The 21,258-nt window shown below is 34.0% G+C and overlaps 1 protein-coding gene across 8 annotated transcripts in view; it reads right to left on the bottom strand.

The window, feature by feature from the left end:
• Positions 1-21,258, bottom strand: part of MICU3 (mitochondrial calcium uptake family member 3) — a 94,651-nt gene that overhangs the window by 28,121 nt on the left and 45,272 nt on the right. For 4 of the 8 annotated variants that reach the window (XM_034965684.3, XM_034965688.3, XM_003823659.6 and 1 more), the window contains 5 exons: positions 16,154-16,232; positions 12,271-12,318; positions 8,714-8,796; positions 6,999-7,070; positions 3,455-3,493 (listed from right to left, as the gene is read on the bottom strand). In XM_034965684.3, the coding sequence (XP_034821575.2) occupies positions 3,455-3,493; positions 6,999-7,070; positions 8,714-8,796; positions 12,271-12,318; positions 16,154-16,232 (321 nt within the window). The remainder of the gene's footprint in view (positions 1-3,454; positions 3,494-6,998; positions 7,071-8,713; positions 8,797-12,270; positions 12,319-16,153; positions 16,233-21,258) is intronic. The other 4 variants (XM_034965685.3, XM_055116293.2, XM_034965686.3 and 1 more) reach the window with 2 other exon arrangements.

The raw sequence follows: 21,258 nt of genomic DNA, 5'->3' as shown, positions 1-21,258 counted from the left end.
ATTGTGTTTAACTTTTGAAGGACATTGAGGGATTATGAGTGGGGACACACATGAAGGGGATTCGTGGTATATGGCAGTATTTTACTTCTTGATCTATATTATGGTGGTTATAATTTTATCATTATTTATTTTATTGTATATTTACGTTTTAATTATAGACAATTTCTGAACTAAAATATATTTTAAAAATCAGGGAAAGCTCATCATCACTACAGGAAAAAACAGTAAGTAGTATAAAACATTAAAATAGAGGTAGGTAGTATATTTATTCTGATAACTAAAAGAGATTTTAGGGCAAAAAACATTTCTAGAGATCTAGGGATAGCATATAATAGAGGATTCAATTCACTAAGATGATATAAATAATCTATAATCTTATACAGGTAACAACAATTCAAAATACATAAAACAAAAATTAAGAAAACAGTAAGTAGAAGTTAACAAATCTATTGTAATGTGTAATTTAACATACTAATTGACAAATCAAGCCGACAAAAACATTAGTAATGACAGAGAAGATTTAAAACACATAACTAACATGCTTGGTAATATACATCTGTATATATTACACAACCCTGTACCCCAAACTGGAAAATACACATTCTTTTCAAATACAGATCATTTAAGAATATTGATATTGTTTTAGTCCATAAAAAAGTCTCAATATACACCAAAGAACTGGTATAAAAACTGGTATGTTTTCTGTCAGCAATGAAACTAGGAGAATTTAGAATAATCTTCTAAAAAAATCCTCTAATACATGCCAAAGTCAAATGTACTTGGCTTTTGGCATTATTTATCCTTTTGAATTTTTGTACTTCTTTTCATCACTGTGCAATGATGACATTAAGAGTTGACCACATGAGAAATAGGAAAAGAATCACGGTTATTTGGAACAGAAAAGGTTATAAGGTAACAGCTGTCTTCATGAATACAAAGGTGTATGCTCAGTTTTACACTGTAGCAGGAAATAACGTGATGGAAAATAGGCAGCATCTACTGTAAAAGTGATTAAATTTTGGAACAGTTCACTACAGGGACCACAGAGTCTCTATCTCCATAGTAAAAAGCCAAGTGGGTCACTGCTTTCCCTGAGGAAACTTCTTCCTAAAGGTAGAAACTAGCTCTTACAAATCTCTTAGTTTATATCCGCTCCATGATCTATACTCAAATTAGACACTTGAGTTAATTTACAACTCTGGAAACTAGCAGATAATTGCTAGTTAATTCATAACACCATACTAATAGATTTGTATAATACTTGTATCAATGATATTTCATATACATTTTCAGGCTGTTGGAATTTTTTTCTAATTGTAAATGAATGTCTCTTGTTTGCTTGTAGTTTGTGAAAATAATAACTCCTTATTGAGCAAATATTTTTCTATTATAGGAAATTTAGTTTATCTAACCAAGTAAACTCATAGGGGAGTTGAAAAATCCTGTAATATTTTAGACTATGTAAAAATGACATAAAGTTACATCACTTTAATGTGTGCATTTTACATGAGAAAAAGCTGTCTTCTATAAAATGAAAAAAAGAAAAAAATGTTACCACAATAAAATGTAAAAATCATAATTTTTTATTAAACAGGCGTAATATAAATAAAATTTGCGATTTAAGTCTGCTTCTCAGTATTGTCTTAATGTCTCAGTGACTGCAATTTGCATATGTAGTTTAAACTAGAGCAACATTAGGATCTATTTTCTTTTAGCAACGTTATTCTGAGATGTATTTTTCTAAAAAAAATGCATAATCACCCTATATGAAAACAGCTTATGAGATTAAGGGAAAAATAAAAATTGTTAAAGTTAGAAAAATGGTTCATACAATGATGACATATTACATTAGAAAAATAAATCATAGGTCAGGCACGGTAGCTCATGCCTGTAATCCCAGCACTTTGGGAGGCCGAGGTGGGTGGATCATGAGGTCAGGAGATCAAGACCATCCCGGCCGAAATGGTGAAACCCAATCTCTACTAAAAATACAAAAATTAGCTGGGCGTGGTGGCATGTGCCTGTAATCTCAGCTACTTGGGAGGCTGAGGCAGAAGAATCACTTGAACCAGGGAGTTGGAGGTTGCAGTGAGCTGAGATCACGCCACTACACTCCAGCAGGGCGACAGAGCAAAACTCCATCTTAAAAAACAAACAAACAAAAAAACCCCCATAAAGTCCTAAGTATTATATGGCATATGGCATTATAATCTGTGAGATTTTCATCTTACACATTCCAGAAATTGTTGAAATCATTAACAGAGTAATCCTTTAAAAAATGTAAAGGAAATGACAGGCTTTACTTAATGGAAAAGAGTAGTGATTTCTGTAGAAAAAATTTAAAGTATCTTGTAAGTAAACAAAACAATTACTTATATGGATCCTATGGACTTGGCTTGTTTCTCAACCCATTCCAGGTCCATTTTGTATAATGAGGAAAAACATCTCAGGTTTAGTTTACGGGGATCAGCCTCCAGTAGCTGTTTAAATCTGTGACAGAATTAGTTTTTATAGTTTGGAATTTTGATTAACTCTCCAATACAGGAGACAATACACCTACTTTAAGAATTGTACACTACAACTAGAATACTTTTAGCACGATAATATTAAATCAGTGACCCTGAATTCAAGGGCTCCTATGGTGGAATTTGCAAAAATTGAGGGATCCTTGCAGGAGGCTTAAGGATCCTTGGGGAAATTAAGTGAACTGCACATGTTTACATTCAAAAAGGCCCTGGCCTGTTCTTCTTTAGCAGCTGGGCTAACCAAAAGTGCTGACTTTCTCAGGAGAAAAGAAAGAAGAAAGCTCAGCATAAGAAGAAGGGTACAACTGGAAGTTCATCTACAGAAATTCTCAATTTTTTTAAGACAAGAAAAGTCTGAAAGTCATTATCCTCTTTAGAAATAATATGATAAACTGATATAAACATATCAAGTAGCAGCTTACACCAGATTTTTGTGTAGAGCAGAGGAAATGGCAGGAAACAAAGGCTTTGAAAAAAAATTGTGAGCAAAAGTGAAAATGAAAAAAAGTCTATCCATTAAGACACTTATTAGAATTGAACACAGACTGTACATAAGATGGATAGATCTGGTTCATAAAATACCTGTGTTCTGCAGGAACATAGCCTGAGAATCTGCTCTCTCTACATTACTCTTCAAATACTGCTAAAAAATATAAAATTTCAATTATTATGTTTTAATTGTTGTACACTTACCTTTTCCTTATTTTAATCTAAAGTTAAAGATATATAATTATTCTGCATATTTTAGTCTTCGCATAAATCTAGGAATGAAATGTAACATTATGGCTTCATTGCACCTATTGTGTTCAATAAATTCCGAAACATTCTATTAGTAAACAGCAGATATAGCTTTATATAAAGAAATAACATTATCAAGTATAACAGGTGAGGGCTATATACATAAAGAACATTTAAAGTATTGTACATACACTATTAGTAGGAGAATGGTATCCATAAAGTTGAAGACGCTGACATAGAGCACAAAGGGCCAAATGAAGTGTCATATTTCAGAATGAACCCAAGTACAGCAAAAGAAAAAAGGAAAAAGACGACAAAATAATCAATTAGGAAGGGCAAATCATTATGCTACATTTTATATAGAGCACACGAACAATACAAGTGGGATAAATGTTAAAGATGAGTAGCAAAGTTTTAAAAATCTCAGATAATTAAACATTAAATGAATTTTTGCTCATTTCAACCATTTCATTATAACCTTCTAATAGAACTACTGCTTTGAGTAAAACACGTTGCCCTGAAGTATGCGGTTTGATTTGGACATGCTTCCGCAATGCTACATGGCATAGGGGGAAATCCAGATGCAGCAGCAAGGCAGTGGAAATGGTATGAGAGACCTGTGCTGGAATCCTGCTCTGCTGTCATCAGTGCTGTGACATTAGGCACATGAATCTCTCTAAGACTGTTTTCTCATCTCCAAGCAGGTATAATACTTACCTGGTAGAACGGTCATGAGGACTAAATGGGAGTAACATTAACAATGAGTATAGCATGGAGCTCAGCACATAAGTGTCCCAAGAAATGTTATGTTCACTTCCCTTTTCCCTTCTGAATCACAGTTTTATTTTGGCATATAAATATTTTTAACTTTAGTTTTGATTTAATTTTTATTTAGGTATGTTAAGATTCAGTTTAAAGTAGTTACATGGTTCTACTAACTAAAGAATAAGTTTCACTACTAGCTAACCTTTTTGAGTGTTTATTACATTTCACATGGTTAAGTAGCTATGTGCTTTAACCTCCATACCAATCACATGTGGTCATTACTCCTAATGCCCCCATCGTACAAATGAGAAAAAACTGAGGAACAGAGAGGTTAAGGACATTGTCCAAGGTCACCCAGGTAATGAGTGGCAGGGCTAATACTCAAACCCCAAAAATCTGGCTCCTGAGCCTGTGCTATGCTGTCTCTCTTATGTAATTCATATATTTTCACAATAAGTTAAATTTTAATTGCCTCAAAACTCAGCCAAACTATTCTAAGAATATGTGGAATCATACTGTCATTTCTATCACCTTGATAACATCACCTTACATTTTACATAATCTTTTCTAAGTAAAGTAGTATAAATAAAAAAAACTTTAAAACTAAAATCTTTGATAACTAAATTAATATAAAATAAAACCTCCCTGGTTCAGATTTGCATTATTTAAAATGTGATTAACAATGTTAACACTAATTACCATTATTGCTAAACACAGTAATGACTATTTGGAGAGCTATAGTGTAAAGTGCTGTTAGTTCCAAAGTTGTACTAAAGATTATTTCTGAATTGTTTTAAGGAAGAGCTCTGATAGCTACATTACAAAAGTAAGATTTTAGAAGCGCTATTTAAGTTACATAAAACGAATACTTCCGAGGTACCTGTGGATATCAAAGACTTTAGTAAGCATTCGTTTATATATAAACAAATTATATATTACTTAAAAGTTATTTTAATCTGTTCTTTAAAACAAATCTCCTTCTCCATATATTTGAAAGGGAATGGTTCATTAACCCATATAAAATAAAATAATACAATTTAGGGTATGCTGGTATAATTTAGATTATATAATTCAGATGGATTTTCCCTAATTAATCTAAGTTAATGAGGTTTTACTCTATCACTATTATAAAATATTTGCATTAAATCAATATTAAATTTCTTATACCTTGGCCGCAGTGATGCTCAGAGCCAAATTTTGTGCTAACACTGTAGGTTTTCTCAGTGTGCATTGTCTGCTAATATTTTTCTCTTTTTTATCTCCCTTTATTACTTGATGGATGTATTAATAAATGTTAATGACTAGAATAATACTGTATTTTTACTGGAAAATGTGTAAGTCCTCTCTGGAAGTAGTATAAATAAACAAATAAATAAAACAATTATATTTATATCCACTGAAATACTATCTACTTTATCATTAAAGTATATCAATAGATTCATTAACATTATTCAGCCTCCTTAAATAGTATTTTATTAACAACTTGCCTATTCAGTCAATTATAGTTAGAGGTAATATATCAAAATTAAAATAACTGTTTACTCATTTAGTATATTATTTACAAGAAATAAAATTTAAGAAAGTATTCAATTCTCTAGTCTTCTTTGCTAATACTCTAAACAGTTGCAATTATGGGGCTATTCATGTAGGATTTATTAATTACAATTTGAAAATCATGAGACCTGAATTAAGTAGAGAACTACTACTGCCCCTTTTAATACTTGACTAACATTACAATGAACTCTTCGATTTTTTAAGACTGTCTTCCATAAGCTTTGTCAATAGTATACTGAGGGATGTTCAATGACTACTGAGAATTATAGCATGGTCAAATATCCTGTAAAGCAGTATGTGCTATATAATCTTGATAATCTGCTTTCATTCAACTAAATATAAACGTATACTTCATAAATATATTGGGATTGAATATGGCACCCATCTGCTATAGATAATAATCTATGTTAAGAAAAACCTAATACATATTCTTATAAAAATGAGAATAATAAAAATAAAGTTTTAGCTCTCTGAAGTTAGTTATCTGAATTCTATGTAGGACAATTAAACTACTGCACAGGGCCATCAATTTGCAAATGAAACAAATGTCATTTACATGCCAACAAAATTCACTGTATTTCTGGTTATCTAAGTATCAGACAAAGAAATATGTCACAATGGATAAAAGTGAGGTTTTGGAGTTGGCCAGACACAGGTTCAAATCTTTGGCTTTGCCATTTAATAACTATGTAACTTTGGACAAGATACTTAACCTTCCCAATTATCAGTTTCCTCATCTATAATTATGGATACTAAGAGAATTGTTGGGTAGCTTAAATCAGAAATGTATGGAAAGCACCTAGTATAGTGTCCGATTGTAAGGTCTTAGTACCTGTTTGTTATTTTTATTATGTGAACCTGGACTATGGTCAGGCTGAAATACTTCAGATAAAAAGAAAACTGGTTAGGAAGATGGAGGGTAATGTTGCTTAACTCTAACTTCAGAAAAAGATGAAAATATTATATATCCCAGAAGAAGAATCTCTAATATATACATCTAAGAATGCAAGAAAACATATTATCTCCTTCTATTCGTTTCGACAGTCACATTGTTATATTACCACTAAATTCTCTCACATTATAATTAAATCTTTGCAATTCACCTTTAAATTTTTACATGCATAATGATCTGTATTAATCTATTGTATGATATACCCTTCAAATCTCACAGATAACAATATGGATGAAAATGATTTAATGAATGATTATGGATACAGATGTTTAATATCAATATTTGAAGTAAATATTGATATCAATGCATATAAATACTGAAGCAATTTTTCTACATAAAAACTTAACAAAGTTTTCAAAAAAGGGACAGCTTCAAAGTTACAAACTTTAATTATTGTTTCTTAACATGAATAAAATAATTGTTGCCTAGAAAAGCCACCTAAAGCTACTATAAAGTATTCTTACCAGCATTGCACGCTTTTCTTCATCTCCTTTAGTTTCTCTCTTTTCATTTTTTTTCCTGAATATCTCTTGAAGCTGACAAAGAAATCAATCAAGAATCAAATATCCAACAAGAGTTTCTGGGCATCTATCTACTATTCTGGACTAGGTATATTCTAAAAACAAAGAAAACAGCTTCATCCACCAAGAATATTTAAACTGCTATAGATCTATTTTCTGATTTCAGTTTTTTCCCCCAAGAAGATATATCCTTTGGTATTGGTAACCCATAATTAAGTTAAATGTACTTAATGTTACAGTTTTACTTTTTCTCTAAAATGCAGACATCCACACAGGCAACTTCCAAAGGAGTGAGTTCCAAAAGTTAATCTTTTACTTTAAGTCAGGGGGATGGAACTTGGCAGTGTGGACATAGAACGTTCTGCAGAAAAACAGGCCCATTCTGAAAGTTCCTAAAATACAGTTGTGTACCATCATAAGAAAGCAACACTAACCTTGGCCATTTTCGGATGGCAGAAACACATCTATATCTATTGTAATCAAATTGAAAACCGCCATCTCCCCATCATTCTGCAAAGCACTGGAATGAAGGCTCCAGCTCCAGTGGCTTGGCTCAGGGACTACACCTGGGCAAGGGCTGCGTGGGTGAGAGTTTAAGTCTACTGATAAATCCCAGGAATCAGTCTGCTTGTTTCCCTTTGAATGGCTACTAATTAGCTTCTGATGAGGATTTTTATATTTTCTCTTTCCTACTAAGAAAAAGAATGATGTCATAGACTTCGTCTGAGTTTCAGCTTCTGAAGTAAATATGAAGCTCTTTCAGAGGTTTTCTGAGGAATTTTTACAGCTATGTTACAAAGGAAAAGTAGAAAATAAAATGGCTGTTCAGGAGGTAGGGCCATAATTTAAAAAGAAAACAAAAGAAGAAAAGAAAATGGCTGTTGATTTCCCTTTCTTTTTACTCGGAGAGTGTAGGTAAAGACAGAGTGTAATATATATGCTAAAAGCAGAGCATGTTACTCTAAGGAATACATTAATAGTATTTTCTGTTTCAGAGAAAAAAATAGACTAGGCATTTTGTCACAAAAAGAGATGCAAAATACATGGGTAAAACAAACAGAAAAATTCTGGAAGCAGGGTTTGTGAAGTTGAGTGAGCAACTGAACTCACTGTCAGACCAGTGCCAGAGCTGGACCCGTCAAAGAAACATCAAAAGGTAAATATCTAAGAACTATCAGCCTATGGTCAAAGATAACAGAAAGGAACAGGGAAGTGGGGACAAGACTGGAATGCAAGGCAGGAGTAAGTGGAAGAGAAAAGAGAAAGAAAAATCATGAATCCCATATTGAGAAGGAAGAGAAGTTCCTATGGAAGGAGTTGTGTGCCTAGGTGGATGACATAATGGGGACTGAATATTAACTGGGCATGTATAACCTGAGGACTGCCTGTTATCCACCCAACAGAAAACACCTGACACATTTCACACTTTTATGTAAGGTAAAAAACAACGATAATCATCATCATACACTGAATGTAATTTATATTTGTAAAATGTAAATATTGTTCAAAGTACCTGAGTATATACTTTATTAAGTAAAGGCAAAAGCGTAAGTTTTTCACTCTTTTCTCTACAGTAGTATTCCCAATAAGGCAAAAACATAAAAATATAAGTAAGCAATATTTAATTATTGATAAAATGCAGCATCTAATATACATACCACCAAAAACTCTTTTTTATCTACCATCTCATTGCCATCAGTGTCAAACATGTTGAAAGCTATTCTGAACCCTGCATGTGGCTCTGCCAGAAAAAACAGAGAAGGTATTCACAAAATGGAAAAATGTATTTTAAAGCACAAAATCCATATTAGTTGTAAAGTTACTCATATTCTGTATTGGTTAAAGATAGTAAAAAGCGTATAAAAGTATACATATTTCTGCTTTATAATTAGTACACTTAATAAAAATTGATAATATACTTTAAAAGTACTTCTGTGATACTCATTGCATAGCACTGAGAGAAAAATTTGAATACTTTCCTAAAGCACTTTTTTTTAATCCAAAGTCTGTTAGTTTGTTTAAAAGGAAAATATCAACTCGTCACATTTTAAATATATTCAGTATGTTCAGCTACTTAGATCGGCAGAAAAAAAACACGACACAATGAACTAGTTCCGATTCTTGGGAAAATTATAACTAAAATGACCTAAGAAAATAAATGTTAAGCATAAGACATTATAGTTTAAACTTCTAGAGGCTTCAAAAACAGAAATATAAAACAAAAGAAGACTGAATATGTAATTATCAATTCCCCCAAAATACAAGGAACAATTGCTTTTCTGAAAAAGACTTTCACATACTATGAAGTGCTTCAATTTCATGAACCTTATAATAATGAGGTTCAATCTCTTTCTCCTTTTCACTTCTAGAGCATAAAGGAGAAAACTTGGACAGAAGAAAACTTGAAAGTGTCCTTCAAAGAGCAGCTCAGTGGACATGCCCTTCTCAAAACACTGCACCTTTTATTTTGAGATGACCAGGGTGAGGGGCACAAAGTTGAAAAAGGGACCCCCCACAGATACATTTGCTACCACCTGTTGTGAAATCTTGAACCCGCAAAAGAGGCACAGATAGTGTCCTACTTTCTTAACTAATAACAGCTGTTTCTGAAAATAACAGAAACAGAAGCTCACTTGTTGCATGTATTTCAGAAATCTAATACAAATTTACACCATCTCTAATAACCAAGTTTTACACTTTAAAAAGATCTTGAAAATACATACAGAAAAGAAGTCCTCCTTACAAGCATTGTTTGGAGGGAAAAATACAGTACAAAGTAAAGAGGGAGACACTTATAGACAGGTAACCAAGATTATGTAGCCCACTTCTTGCCAGCCCTCTTTTCACAGTTTTCTTAGTTCTAATGTAAACAATATCCCATAATTATTCAATTCAAACTCCTTAGAAGCTTCTGTTGGTGAGTCCTGAACTCCAAAGGAAGCTTCACAGCACCCAAAGATCCTAACCTTTCTGTGCCAAAACGCACTATGTATGTTTTTTCTGACCCTCCTAAACTATACCCTGTCCCATCTCAACAAGTGGCTTTCCTAGCCAACACTTCTTATCCTTGCCTATCACTCTGCTGGTTTAGGTACTTAGTTTAACTTCTAATATTGGATCCATCATTGTTTTGGCAAACAAGGTAACTTTTCAACACATCTTTGAGACACTCCTTTGCACTCACTCTCATTCTCAGGGTAGCATCATTGACTGGACTTGATTCATTACTATGGCTTTGCAGAGTGGATCAACCTCAGGTAGCCCTATTACAAAAGGTACAATACTAGTTCTTCAGCACTAACATTTTAATTTCGTTTGAAGTCTGAAACTGCCATTGCAAAATTATAATGGAGACAGTGAAAGAGATCTGACTAACCAACTCCATCTTGCTTTAATCTCCAAGCTGTGTTTGTTCATTCAGTTGCTTCTTGTTTAGTTAGGCCAAACTAACTTTGGGAGGAACTTAGTTTATAGTTTAAAAGAAAGATGATAAGAGCTCTTTCCCGTAACAAACCTCCTTCTTGCCTGGGGACTAGATTGCCTTTGTAGGACTAACAAATTAGCCACAAGATTAGAAATTATGGTTTAGGAGTCATGCAGCTGGAGCTACAAGATTCTGACCCTCCCTAAATTGCTCCTGGGGATAACATCTCTATTGTAAAACCTAAGACCTATGCTTGAGATGTTTTGCAGACCCCACACTTGATGGATCAGCTGTCACTACACAGAGCGATAAACTGGCTCATCTGGTCTTGTGGTCCTCACCCAGGAACTGACTCAGCTCAAGAGAAAAGCTTCAACTCCCTATGATTTCATCTTTGACCTGACCAACCAGCGCTCCTGACTCACCCACCCCCTACCCACCAAATTATCCTTAAGAACTCTGATCCCTGAATGCTCGGGAAACTCATTTGAGTAAAAATAAAACTCCAGTCTCCTGTACAGCCAGCTCTGTGTAAATTACTCTTTCTCTGTTGTAATTCCCGTCTTGATAAATTGGCTCAGTCTAGGCAGTGAGCAAGGTGACAAGTCCAAGAGAAAAAAATATTTTTTGAAATACACATATGTGAGTGCACGTACATATTCCTTGTTCTCAAAACTTACTGTAACAGAACTCAATGTTAACGTCATTCCTCGCTAAGTTACAAAGTTAAGAATAACACAGTGGTGTGAATTTTTTAATCAAAGAAGTACAAGGTATTTTTAGATTGTTTCTAATGACAGAGTTTTACTGATGTTCTTGTTTCCATGCATCTCCACACATCTCCACAACTGGAAATTCTACTAGCAGTATGCTTTCATGTATTCCTTTCTTCATTCATTCACTAACTACTTTTTGGAAGGGTACCATGTGTGAGACACTGTTCCTGATACAGAGATGAACAAAAAAGAAAAAATCTTTGCCATAATGGACCTTGCATTCAAGTGTGGGGAGACAAGAACATGTAAAGCAATAATACTTTCAAATAGTCTGATATGAAGAATATGCAACGCAGTAAAGAGATATAAAGAGAGAGGTAGCTATGTTAGAGAGGCTGGCCAAGTAAGGATTTGCTAAATCTTCACATTTGAAAGGAAACCTAAATGATGTTTATTATCACGGGGATCTTGAGGATAAGTACTGATGGCACAGGAAGCAGAAGGTACAAATCCCTGAGGCGGCAATTCAAGGAATAGAAAGGCCAGGTGGCTGGAACACAGTAAACTATAACAGATTGTCTCCATTAAATGTAAAGAAATTTAACTGAAAACATAGTAAACACTTCATATATTTCCGAAGAAATGCTGCACCTGAGAGGGAGAAAATAGAAGTTTTAGATGTGAATGATGGGTATTCTGAGACTCAGTAGTTAAGAGACACTCTCTCTCACATCAGTCTGGCAGAAAATATGATTCAAGTGAGTACAGTAGGGAATTTATAAATTATTACATGTCATGACCTTTGGAGTCTGAGGTAGATTAAAACCACAAGAATTGACACATAATATTAAATTTATAATTTATGAGCATTTATTACTATACCATAAGCTGTAGCATTTATGTTTTTGACTCTTTACAGTGCTATGCTTAGCATTTTTCTGCGGCATTAAACATGAATTTTGCAGAACAGCATGGATATTGATTTTCAAGAGTAAGAGAACCTAAGATCTGCTTTCCAAGATTCTGTTTAAAAAATAAAGCTGCATCCAGAAATAAAAGTAATAAGTATACTTACTTGTTAAAATACATAAAAGAAAAAGATATTCTGTGTAAGAAATCACACCTACAAGAAAAATAGTATCAGTTATATGTATAAAATATTGTTCTAGAAGCAATAAATGCTATAAATAATGAGCTTATAGTTTAAAATAGATGCTAGGTATTATTTTAAATGACAATCATTATTATAAAATCATAACAAAAGAAGCAACAAATTTAATTTTACTTTAATTGTTCCACATGCCTTTGTAGATATCCATATAAAATCATTATGCTCTCAAATATATTGGCAAAAAAAGCAAAATTATAACGCATACTTATAGCAGTAACTTTTAAACTTGTTGCTAGTTTCTAATGTACGACTCTTAACATAAAATAAAAAAGTTGTCAAGTCCAACAGAGCTTAAAGGAGAAAACAAGTAAAAATAAAAAGGTTGGAAATAGTTAATTAACACTGTAAAGTGCTTAATTACTTTTTAGTAACACTTGGATAAAACACTTAGACCCTGTTACTTAGAAATGTGATGTTTGTTTCGCATTTTAAGAGTAAAGATCTATAGTTACCACTTTTCTGCTTTCAAATTATCTTCGATGCTTCTATTAAATGTACCCTGAGGAGTTTTTATTGTAATTAAACGGCTTATACTTTCTGTACGTCGCATCCTGAGTTCTCAGTAACTCCATACTTGCAAATTTTAAAAGGAGTGCTTTTGAAGTAAATAAAAAAGTGCATTCTGTTACTTGAATTCTTGCTTTTGGAATACAAAACCCAAAACTAGATTTAGTGCTTCAACTGACCTTCCAAGTAGATACTGAGAAGATTGACATCAGCAATCTGTATCTATAATACTTATTTAGATATCAGATAGTTCTGACGCTTGGTAAAAGGGTGTAAAAATCCTTAAAATAACCAGATTGTGAACTTTAAAACTCCATTTTATCTGAGGTTCTTTGAGGCTGTCTTCTTTGTTACAGAACAAAGAGAAGAGGAGTCACTGTCAGGCAGTTTGTCAGAGACATGAAGGGCACTACCCAGGAGGCCCTGAAAGCATTCATTCCCTTCTTTTGTTTATACTAGAATATTGTGACCTATAGACAGATAGTTCTGGTTGATTGCCATGAATGTTATGGGAGAAAGATTCTGGAATGGTCAATGTATATAAAGATACAATACTTAAGAGTCTGTAGTGATCCCTCAAAAAATGAAAGAAGAGCATAAAAGAAGGGGCGAAAAAAGGAAATGGGATGGGAAATGGGCATGCTATCTCCATAATCCCATCTCACTGACTGTTGTTCTAGTTGACCTGGTAGAATACACAAGAGATGTTGGTTGATATAAAGAACTTTAATAACTGTTATGCATCTTTTATTTGATAGTTAACTCAAGATTTCCCTCAAGGAAAGGACTACTTAATAGTGAGTGTCCAGACCATGACTATCATGGTAGGCATTTGTCTGTAGGATCACATGGTGATTGAGGTGGCTTAAACCACAGGGAAGAAAAATGAAGTGAAACCCATGATATATTATAATTTAATAAAAATGGTCAAGGAAAAGAGAAACTACTACTGAAGATGAACAGTATATTTTTAATGCTTTCCAATTATACAAACAGAATACTATAAAACTAACTCTTCAATTTATTTATGGCGTGCAGGATCAAAAAATAAAAAAAAAAAGCTAGGCATATAGTAATGGTGTGATCTTTAGCAACAGAGGATAAGAAAGATGCCAACTAGGTTTCTTTCGAAAATTCAATCAAAACAAATTTTAAGGGAAGTTCCTTAAAAGCATTACATGGCTTAATTCCTATACACAATACATTGCAGTTGGCTGTTATAATTAAGTCTCTACAATACATGTTCTCATGAATGCATATCAATTTTTTTATTATTTAAATGCATAACATTTTCTCTCGAGGTAATATTTTAAGTAGATAAACTTACAATTTTAAAATTAGTCTTTAGCCAGGCATGGTGGCTCACACCTATAATCTCAGCACTTTTGGGAGGCCGAGGCAAGAGGACCGTTTGAGTCCAGAAGTTCAAAACCAGCCTGGGCAACAAAGTGAGACTTTGTCTCTACAAAAACTCAAAAAATGAGGGGGAAGAATCACTTAAGCCCAGGAGGTCAAGGCTGCAATGAGCCATGATGGCACCACTGCACTCCCGCCTGGGTGACAAAATGAGACCCTGACTCAATAAATAAATAAAATAAAACAAAAATAAAAATAAAATTAAGTCTTCAATAGCTCTAAAGATTTAGTCTTAAAATTTCTCTGCCACTTAATCACTATTTAAAAAAAGCAAGGCTCTTCTAACTTCTCTATTTTACCTAACCTAATGATTCTAAAACTTTCTGGGATCATGCATCACCCTGATGATCTAATTAATATGATACAGATACGCATTGTACTACAGGGTGTAGCTATTTAAATTTAAAATACTTAAAATCAAATACAACTAAAAATAAGTTCCTCAGTTACGCTAGACACATTTCAAGTGCTCAACAGCCATATGCGGCTAGTAGCTACCATAAGAGACAGCACAGAAACAGAGTATTTCCGTCATAGTGGCGCAGCATAGATTCTATCCCCTGGGGAAAAAAATGCAAACATGTGTATAACATGAGAAAGATTAGGATATGCCTAAACCTAGGACTTCCAGATTAAACCCTCCCCTTAACTTAAAAAAGGTTCTTTCTTCTATGCATTATTTTTCTCAGATTATATTTGATCCAATTTGTATTTTCCCATGAGGTCTATTAAGAAAAATGTTTGAAATTCACCATACTTACTTGATCCTTATGAGTTTTGAATTTTCCTCATTCTATTATCTCACCCTAAGATCTGAATGGCAATCTTTAAGACAACATCTAGGAAAAAAATTTCTAAGATTTTTTTAAGACACTTTGGCCTAGGTTTCTTGAAGATTTAAAAATCTTACTTATGAAACACCTACAATAAAAGATATGGTGTCTCTTCCTTTCAGATTCTATGTAAACCACGTGGAAGCAATATGAACTTTCTAATTCTACTTAAATAAAATATATGAATTATAACTACTCCTTCAAAGTATTTGTCTTCAGGCTGAAGTACATTATTTTCAAACCAATATTGGTTCAAATTGATGAAAAGGGAAAATATAACTGCTTATGTAATTTCTTTAACATTTTTATTTTGCATATTCCTGTATTTGAGGATACAAAAAATATATTTCCAAGAAATATTACTTTTTAAGATTAAAAAGATTAATAAATTTTTTCTACAAATGTGTAAAAAGGTACCCTGTAAAAGAAAATTACAATAAAAGCCATATAATTTGATTGCCAGGAAATGTTTAAATTAATGAATTAAGCTAATATTGATATTGATAATAGAGTAAGTTGAAACAGGTATATTTGCAGTAAGTGTTGGCCTTTAAAGGAAACATGTCCAAATTAGGCTGTCAAAGGACACATCCACTAAATTTTTCCTGTTAATTAGTTTAGGAGCATCTATAATTCCCTCAGAGCAAAATGGAAGGAAGAAAAACAGACCTTTGAAGATCTAGTATTTTTGTGAAATGTTTTCTTTGGGTAAATATAAAATATACTTTTTGATATGGTTGAAGAACAATTTTTTAAACTATGTAAGTCCATTCTGATATAAAAACAATTTGGAAGATACAAATAATATATAAACAATAACATGAAAACCACCCTTAATGAAGGGTGGAATTACCCAAGAGCAACATTAATACCCAGAAATGTTAATATTTTGCTGTTTTCTTCTTCAGTTTTTTCTCTATGCATACACATAGATGTAATTTAAAAATTATTTTAGGTATGGGAAAATATGCATATATAAATAGTATACATAATATAGTTTAAAAAAAGAACAAGTACTAAGGTTAACTCACCTCTTTCTTTAAGATTTCGAAATAGCTTCGATGAGCCTTTCCAAACTGGTGGTGTTTCTGCGAGCATTTGATTTAATTCCTATGACAGAAGTTATTATACTACTGATGAATTGGTAAACCACTTACTAATAAAATAGATCAAAAACATGTTTAAATGTCCATGCAAAATTCTCCACTTAAAAGACCTGAAACATGGCATTATTTATCCTATGTTATGCCTGTGGTTCATTCAAGCGCACAACCCAGTATTTGCCCACGGTTCAAACATAAAATAAATGATGAAGAGGCTACATTAAATTTAATTAGAGCTAACTAAAATTTCAGATAAGTTGAATAACGGGAGGTTATACATAAGACAACCAAATCAAGATAAAACAGTGAGTTTAAGTTCTGGAGCCGGTTATAAAGGGATCGTTTTAGGAAAACCATGGAAAAACATGGATTTCCATATCAAGGTCGGAGATGGTCACATCACCCGGCTTCACGTAACGTCTCTTCTTTGTAACACGTTTGGATTTAGAGAGCTTTGTGTAGAGGAAGTAAATGAACAAAGAATTATGTTAGAAAGGAATGAAGAGTATTTTAACGGTTAGTGACTTAGAGAATGATAACATTGGATGAAGCAGAAAGACAAGGGTACTGAGTCACTGTGGTCACTGTTTCAATTTGTTTCTAATTTTAACTTAAATATTAAAGAACACAGACTTCAACTGCTGCTTAGCTTCTTCTTTTTTAAAAAAGTCAAACTATCACTGCTGCTCGGAAACTATTGGAGAATTTAGACATTTGAATCATTACTCATATGCTAAATCAATTTTGAATTTATTGTGTATAGTCTGTTAAAAACAACTAAGTGAAAACTATAATTTGATTAATTGTGAAGAAAAATGATTAAAAGACGGTGAGATAACTTGAAATAATTTGAAACAACAAAGTTAGTCTGCTTAGAAACACATTAGACAAACACAGAACCCACTTCTATTTTCAGATCTGACACCCACTCCTCAGAGCATGTGGCTCCCCAATAGTTTGAGCATCACCTGAGAGCTTGTGCGAAACGCAGAATCTCAGTGCCCATCCCAGAACTACTGAACCACAACCTGCATTTTTAACAACATCTTCTAATTTTTACACACATTGAAGTTTGGAAGGCATTTCAGACAAACCATTTCTGACGCAGTTGTACCTAAAAATGCTTTCTGACATTTACAAATCATTTTTGTTTAACTGCAAAGCTGAGCTAGCAGGAGGAAAAATTCTTGGTATGTCAAAGGCAGGAACAGCATTTTTAGGGGATTTATGGACACCTTGAAGCCCATATGTGGATTCTTGTGTTTGTTTTTTTCACGTTTCTGTATATGCACTGCAGGTAAAAGATGCCAGCAGATAATCAGTGCATCTGATTATAGAATAGCAATGGCACAGAATAATTCAGGTGCGAATTGTAATGAGAAACTGGGATATTTATTGTTTAGACAACAGTAAACTCAAATATTTTTGTTAGATTGAGAGATTAAATAAAACATTCTGGGCTAGACTCAGTGGCTCAGGCCTATAATCTCAGCACTTTGGGAGGCTGAGGTGGGTAGATCCCCTGAATCCAAGAGTTTTAGACCAGCCTGGGCAACATGGCAAAACCCCATTTCACAAACAAACAAACAGACAAACAATTAACTGGGCACGGTGGCGTTCATCTATAGTCCCAGCTTACTCAGGAGGCTGAGGTGTAAAAATCACTTGAGCCCAGGAAGTCGAAGCTATAGTGAGCCATGATCACACCACTGCACTCCAGCCTAGGCAAACAGAGTGAGACCTGTCTCAAAAAAATATTAAAAAACTTAAAAAACAACATTCTGAATAAATTTTACATAGCTTAATTTATACCATCTCTATTGTAACTGTATAAATATTAACTAATCTTTCTCCATTTTAACTGTTTCCATGTCTTCCAACCTCATCTGTTCTAACTTAAACTCAGCTACAGTGTAAGACTGAAAAATCAAAGCTACCTTTTATTGGGTGCCCTCTATGGGTTTGACAATAGGCTCATATAATAACTTCATTCTAAAAACAATCCTCATTATGCATATTTTACCGAGACTTAAAGTGGATAAGTAACACCCAAGGTCACAGAACTAATAAATGACAGAGCCCAGATCCTTACTGACACCAAGTAGCTTATTTTAGTAATAATCTAGTTTCTCCTGGTCTAAATCATCCAATCAACACATTCATCTTGACTTCTCTGTTAACTTTAAGGACCTCTAAAATTTATTAAAATTTTTATATTTCCACCCATGTCAGGAATCTCTCTCCCTACTCCAAACTCCCAGCTTGGTTTCGTATGTAGCAGTGCCATATTATAAAGAATTTGGCCTTTGTCCCTGGGTCCTGGGAGCAGACTCTAAATCCTTGGTTCATACCCGAGTTTATGCTAAGGAGATGACTCAGGAGGGGAACTGCTTACCAGAAAGAATAAGTGTGATTACAGAGTTGGGGCTTTAGTGAGCTTGACCTCTGGGGAGAAGAGAGAGGCTACAGATTAAGTTCAATCACACAGCCAATAATTCAATCATGCCTATGTAATGAAACCCTAATAAAAATTCTAAGCACTAAGCTCAGAGGAGCTTTCTGGTTGTTGAACACACTGCTGTGCTAGGACGGTGACACACCCCAACTCCATGTTCTCAAAGAAGGCATAGAAGCTCTGTGTTCAGGACCTTCCCAGACCTTGCCCTCTCTCTTCAGCTGGCTGGTCTTACTCTGTATTCTATCTAATAAAACCATAACCATAGGTACTGCATTTTCTGAGTTCTATGATTCATTCTAGCAAATCATTAAACCTGAGGGGAGCTGTGGCAACTTCCTAGACTTGTAGACAGTAAGGTCAGAGTGTGGGTGGCCTGGAGCCCCGAAACTTGCAACAAGCATCTGAAATGAGGGCAGTCTTGGTAGGCACCATGCTGAAACTCGGAGTGGTTAGCGTCAGAATTAAATTGTAGGTAGAAAATAAATATTTGCTGAATTAAAGTCAGTCTCCTAGAATTATAGTTGCCTTTTAAAGGAGTTACATAATTTTCTTAAATAAGTACTATTAAAAAAATTATACAGTTAATAGAGATATATTATAGAAAAATTAGTAAGTACAGAAAATAAAAACTAATTGTAATCCAGGGATGACAAACTTAAGTTTTAGACTAAAGTTAATTGTCTCTAGGGGTGGCAAGTTAAACACACACACACACACACACACACGTTTTAACATCATTTTAGTCTGATTCTCCAGCTAGGCATATTTCTATAGTATTTTTGTTGTTGCTGCAAATATTAAATCATTCTCTACATACTGTTTTATAATTTACCCTTTACATTTAATATATTATAGTGAGCATATTTTCCTGTCAAATATTCTTCATTTTCATTTTAATGGCTACACAGCAGTTGTCTATAGTAGCAGTTCTGAAAGGAAACTCTTCACATTCTTAAAAATATTATGGACCCAAAAGAGATATTGTCTATATGGGTTATATCTATCAATATTTAATTTATTTGAAAATAAAAACAAATTTTTAAAACACAATAAAACACAAACACACATTCCATTAGTTGGTAGAGCAATGGCATCATTACCAAACAGCCTCTAGAAAATTCCACTATACAGGCCGGGCACGGCAGCTCACACCTGTAATCCCAGCACTTTGGGAGGCCGAGGCGGGCGGATCACGAGGTCAGGAGATGGAGACCACGGTGAAACCCCCTCTCTACTAAAAATAAAAAAATAATAAAAAAAAGAAAAAGAAAAAGAAAACTCCACCATACACTCATGAGAGAATGACAGTGAATAAAACAAGTATCTTCTCAATATTATGATGAAAATAGTTTTGACTTCATGGACCTTTGAAAAGGTATTTGCACTTTAAATGACTGTCAGTTAATATTATTTTGCAACTTGCCCTTTTACTCAACCTTGTTTTCTAGTTCTACTCATGTTAATACACATAGCTATAATGTATTTATTCATTTTCACTCTGTAATTCTACATTTATCCTGGGTTTCTCTATTTCACAAATTTTTCATTCACCTGCCTGATGATTGACATATTGTTCCCAAACTTTTGCTATTACAATTGATGTTCAGGAAACACATATAGCAGCAGTCCCCAACCTTTTTGGCACCAGGGACTGGTTTCTTGGAAGACAATTTTTCCACAGACCAGGAGGGAGGAAGAGGAAATGTTCTGGGGATGATTCAAGTGCATAACATTTATTGTGCACTCTATTTCTATTATTATTACAATGTAACATATAATGAAATAATTATACATCTCATCATCATGTACAATCAGTGGGAGTCCTGAGCTTGTTTTCTTGCAACTAGATGGTCCTATCTGGGGGTGATGGGAGACAGTGACAGATCATCAGGCATTAGATTCTCATAAGAAGCACACAACTTAGATCCCTCACATGCCAGTTCACAATAGGGTTTGGGCTCCTATGAGAATCTAATGCTGCCACTGATCTAACAGGAGGCAGAGCTCAGGAAGTAATGTGAGCAATGAGTTATGGAGAGTGGCTGTAAATACAGACGAAGCTTCACGGGAAGGGAGCGATCTGATATATAGGATTTCTGTGGCAAATCTGAAAACATTTCTCAGTATGCATTTCTACAAGAGGGATTTCTCATATGCATTTTCAACATTATTAGGTATTGCCAAATTTCACTCAAAAGTAAATCTACCCCAGCCTGGGTGACAGAGCAAAACCCTGTCTCTACTAAAAATGCAAAAATTAGCTGGGCATGGTGGTGTGTGCCTGTGGTCCCAGCTACTCAGGAGGCTGAGGTGGGGGGATCACTTGAGCCCAGGAGGCAGAAGATGGAGTGAGCCAAGATCGTGCCACTGCACTCCAGCCTGGGTGACAGGGAGAGACTCTATCTCAAAAAAAATTAAAAAGTAAATACACCAGTTTATATTCTCACCTGGTTCCTTCTTGTTCTCCTTGCTAATTATCGGTATTATCAGATTTCTGGAAGCTAACAATCTGGTGGGTGTGAAATAGTAACATATCATTGGTTTAATTTGCACACCCTAAGTTACTAGTAAGGTT

The sequence above is a fragment of the Pan paniscus genome, chromosome 7, assembly GCF_029289425.2.
Source record: "Pan paniscus chromosome 7, NHGRI_mPanPan1-v2.0_pri, whole genome shotgun sequence".
Classification (NCBI taxonomy): Eukaryota; Metazoa; Chordata; class Mammalia; order Primates; family Hominidae; genus Pan; species Pan paniscus.
This window is presented reverse-complemented; position numbering and strand designations above follow the sequence as displayed.